The sequence below is a fragment of the Taudactylus pleione genome, unplaced genomic scaffold, assembly GCF_031769625.1.
Source record: "Taudactylus pleione unplaced genomic scaffold, aTauple2 ptg000016l, whole genome shotgun sequence".
Classification (NCBI taxonomy): Eukaryota; Metazoa; Chordata; class Amphibia; order Anura; family Myobatrachidae; genus Taudactylus; species Taudactylus pleione.
The window spans coordinates 50,007,421-50,012,467 of NW_028284418.1; the positions used below are offsets into that span (position 1 = coordinate 50,007,421).

Here is a 5,047-nt window from a genome sequence, read left to right on the forward strand (position 1 = left end):
GTACCAATCTGCTATATTGGATTCTGGGGTGTAATGCTCTATTGCCAGGCCCCAAACTTTGTTGCAGGGCTTGTGGGCGATCCCAGCCCAACTGCTCTCGAAGCCCTAGATTTGCTCTTCTGCGCAAATGCAGTGAAGTCCCATTTGGGAACAGGGAACAAAGTGACATAACCTGCAGGCCCTATAGCCGTCAGAACACCTGTAATGGCAGCAATTCCACTATTGGTTAACCAGTACAAAATCCTTTGAAGAATCCAAGTACATTACATACTGTGCACTACCAAGATACTTCTTGCAACTTACCCATTCAGAAAAAACGTATTAGATTTGTTTGGCATGACCCGTCCTTCATGAACTCAAGCTGATATTGTTATAAAGTTATTATCTTTTTCATATTTCTGGCTAGCATTAATTAAAATTCCTTCCAATATTTTATTAGATGATAAATTAGCTACAATAAGATCACAAGGTGACGGTATCTCACAGTAAAAAGCCTCAATAAAGCATAACAGGAGGAGCTCTAAGTATAGAGATTTGTATCTAAATATGGAAAACCACTCTATGGAACATGTCTGTCATTGAATTATAAATATACTCTAATACAGTTAACATTTCAGGTGTTGTAATTTTGAATCCACATATACGTCCCCAAAACTACATCATGGGTCCCAAATCTAATTCCTGGGCAATAAAATAAGGAGTTTGGTAAATCATATCAACATTCACCATGTACACATTCATAGTGTCGCCATGAGAATGTTATGTCGACATGTTCATGATGAATTGCTGACATGGTCAGAATGCGCTTGTGCGGTAAGTCTATTTCAAGCCCCTAAACCCAACCCTAACCCCGATAGTTAACACCAACATTTCATATGTCGACATTTTAACCATGTTGACATCATAATTGTCAACATTGTGAACGTCAACTTGTTGACTGCATACCAAAATAAGAAACCTTGATTTAGAGCAAAACATAAATTTGTACGAGTGCCACTATGTTCTTCTAACTAGTTATTGACATGACTCATGACAAATTGTAGACATGACATGAGAGAACAATGGGCACACAATTATAAATACTTTAGGATAGAAATGATGGTGTGCCAATTTCAGCAATATTTCAATGTTAGAACTTTTTTTCGCTGGCAAAGTCAAGCTTAAAACATCAGAATAGAGTAACTCATATTGTCTGTGATGCTACACCAGCCTGCAATACTGCTAGGGAAGGTGTCTGGATCCTGACATCCGGAAAAGCCATGTAAGGGTTGGCAGAAGTTTGATCGGATTGGTGAGATCACAAAGCACTGTAGTATATTTCAAACATTGCTTTTCTAATAACAGAAGAGAGTGACAATGTTTTCAAGCTTGGAATAGCAATATAACAAATATTAATTAGATGTAGTGATATAACTGATTGACCCACAGATAAATGGCTATGTATTTGCATATTTAGCCAATATTTCCTCTATAGAACTGCCCAACCTTATAGAACAACAGAAGAGAGTTCAATTCACACTGCAGCAAATTTGAAATAAATGTTAGCAAACGCTACAAAACCTCAAACAAGTGATACTTTAATCCAAAATAAAAAATAAAACAGCACCATAACTCACAATATATTGCACACCATCTCATTGTGACTTTACAGTGGCTATCTTGTAATACCCATATCTTAATAATTTGGTAGCAGAAATAAAACAGAATAATATTTATACAGTTGTCTATATGTGACATTAGTGAAAAATAAGAAAGTTTATCGCAGTTCCATAAATAAAAAAAGTTGTTCTAAAATAATAAAAATAATAGAAAGAAAACATGTATTTTCAATCTTTATACCTCACATTCCCTGGAACCTGATTTGGTAAATGTGCAGGATCCAGTGGTGTTTATTGATTCGCAAGTCTCTCTGCTTGTTGCAGGTTTGTAGTCCACATAAAATTCCTGTGGTGTTAGGCTAATTTGTGTTAGGGATGATCTTTTAGTTTGGCTGTGATTTTTCCTAAGCGTTGCTTGCTGCAGATGTCTTATACCTGCTGGAGACCTTCTCCACGACACATAGATTACTAAGGAGATCACTAACAGTGATAAAAAGAGCGCAATCGTCCCTGCTATAATTTTATGTAAAGAAACACTAACTGCATTCCCACCGGTATCATAACCAGGTACTGTTATTCCAACAGTCGGAGGCATTGAGTGGTTACTTTCATGTTTAGTCCTTGTTATTTTGTGTTTTACAGTTGTATTCCGATCAGTGGTTTTCAGCTCCCTGCTTTCTGTCACATTTTTGCTGCAAATATTGTAGCTCTCGACAGCCTGGACGACATTGACTCCCTGCAGATCCTTAGGGCTGGCACAAATAATAGTGTTGTCTCTCAAGCCTTTAAAACTTTTCAGCCAGTTGACCAAAGAGCAGATATTTCTGCTACACTCCCAGATATTCCCAGCAAGACCAACATCTGTGAGGGATCCCCAGCTGTCCAAGATCTCTTGGCCTATAAAGGTCAGCTTGTTGGAATCCAGGTTAAGTCGCTGAAGATTGGGCACACACTGAAATACACTTGGGCCGCTGAAAGCCTCAATCTCGTTGCCAGATAAATCAAGCCTTTGTAATGAGGTCCAGGTCCAAGACATGGTTTGTCCAATAAGGCCGATCCTATTCCACTGTAAGTAGAGGTTCTGTAGACTAACCAATCTGGGGAAAAGAGCTAGGTTAAGTTTGGAGAAATGATTGTGCTCTAAATGCAGTTCTTTCAGTCTGATCATACCCGTAAAAACATTTCTAGCCAAACTTCGTATTCTATTGTAACCTAGATCCACCATTTCTAGGTTTCTACAGTCCTGAAATATTCTAACTGGAATGTTTCGCAACAAATTCGATCTTAAGTGCAAGCTCTGAAGTTTCCTCAGGCCCTTGAACTGACCAGGTCCCAATTTTTGTATTGTGTTGTAGGAGAGATCCAGGTTCCTCAGGTTGGTGACTGGTCTGAAGGTGTTGTTTAGCAGATGGGAAATCCTATTAGAACTCAGTACCAGCTCCTTTAACCTGCGAATCCCATTGAACGCATTCTCATCAATACTGCTTATATGGTTGTGGTCTATGTACAACCAAGTGAGCTGATTAAGACCTTTGAATTGATTATATTTCAGCAAGTGGAGGCTGTTATACCGGAAAGATAACCCGACACATCCAGGAGATATAGATGAAGGGATTTCCTGCAGCTTCTGAGATTCGCAATAAAACATTTTTCCATCACACCTACATTCTGTAGGGCACCCACGTTCAGCAGAGGAGGGCATAGCCATGAAAACCAGCAAGACTACAAGCAGGAATACAGCTGATCCTCTTAATAACCGATAAGGGTTGACACCTACAAGCAAAAGCCTGGAAGTGATTTTCTGATTTACAATGTAGAGAATATACACACAGCATATATTAGTAACAGAACAACTGTATGACTCCAGTTATTTCATGTGTATCAAAAACATTGTGCCCATTGTGTACCATCTAGCACTGAACTGCAAATACATAGTTAAAGCATAAACATACACAGACACACACAAATTATATATATATATATATATTTAGTATTAATTACTAAATTTTGGATTACTACTTTTAAGTGCTATATACATTGAAGTACAATTTTTAAATTAAGGCACAACAATTCTTTATTATTATTTACAAATATGATATACAATGAACATATATAATTTATATATAAAATGTACAAACAAATGTATAACATACAAGTGTTTGTATATAAAATATAATCTACATAATTTTTGTGACAATATTAAAAATATGTGCATGTGTATATATGTATGTATATATATATATATATATATATATATATATATATATATACACTTGCACATGTCCTCTGGACGTGAATCCAGGTATATGTGTGTGCAATAGTAGCATCCTGCAAGTAACACGTACCCATTCTTCGTTCATTTGAGAGCTGATCCTCAGGTGTAGTTATTGCCTATGGGGCCATAGGCACTTAGCCTCTGCCAGCTGCATTGTGGTGACTCAGGGCTGCTTCCAGACATCCACTGACTTAGCTCCCTCTGAGAGATGATGAGCACTTTGCACCATCATTATTTGGCGGCTCCTGGATATTGCCCAATACTTGTGCACAGCCCCAGCACTGGATATTTGGGAAAGGGGTCACTTTACCCTCTGTTCTGGATCATAATCTCCAGCTAAGAAGATATCTATGTTGCATCATCAATGCGCCATGGAAATGACTGCCGTCAGGATAATATTGTTTTCACCCATGCAGTTATAAATCCGATAAAGCAACTATCTTGCATCCCTAGAGCAGCCTTCCCTCAGCGGCAGCAGAACACAGCATTGTCCCTCCAGCTCTCTGTAAGTATGAGCTGATGAGCCTCTTACGCTGAGATGGTGCTCTGCCTGCATTCATTCTCTCCGACAGGAGAGCGCCCCCTAAAGGCCGTAACCGATGTTATATTATGCATATCTGTATGCATGGGTCTTCTTTCCTCGTGTGCTGCATATTATTCCGTGCCATGAAATCATTTAAATATATGTAAAACAAATCAGGCACGCTAGTTCCCTGAATAAACAGCATAAAGGATGATTAAAATGCAGTGTTAATTTTAATGTTTCTGTAATGTGTAAAAGTTTAGTTTTATTTTATGTTTATAATTATATTGAGCTCTCTTTCCTGATGTTGTGTACATGTATAGTCCATGCTACTGTCGATTATATTGTATAGCATAGTATGGGTGGATCCTGTGGAATATATATATATATATATATATATATATATATATATTTAAATATATATATATATTATTATTTTTATTTATTTTTTATTTATTTTTTACTGCATTGGTCGTGACCATGGAAGCAGGTGTGAGTTTCCTGTAAGACATGCCATGATACCAGGCATTTGGTGGCTGGTGCTACCAGGGTACTAAGTAGCAGCAGGCAGAGAGGTCTTCCTAGGGTAGAAAGTGCATAGGCAAATGCAGGGGGGTTTCCGGTTGCCTGGACCCTCCCCTCCCTAGCCCA

At 38.0% G+C, this 5,047-nt stretch overlaps 1 protein-coding gene across 1 annotated transcript; it reads right to left on the reverse strand.

Moving 5' to 3' along the window:
• Positions 1 to 1,577: 1,577 nt before the first annotated feature.
• Positions 1,578 to 4,367, reverse strand: LRRTM3 (leucine rich repeat transmembrane neuronal 3). The gene is made up of 2 exons (XM_088473949.1): positions 3,944 to 4,367; positions 1,578 to 3,371 (listed from the first exon to the last, which is right to left on the reverse strand). The coding sequence occupies exons 1-2, from the start codon at positions 3,945 to 3,947 to the stop codon at positions 1,834 to 1,836; spliced, it is 1,542 nt and encodes a 513-aa protein (XP_088330075.1). The 5' UTR covers positions 3,948 to 4,367; the 3' UTR covers positions 1,578 to 1,833.
• Between the last annotated feature and the right edge of the window lie 680 nt (positions 4,368 to 5,047).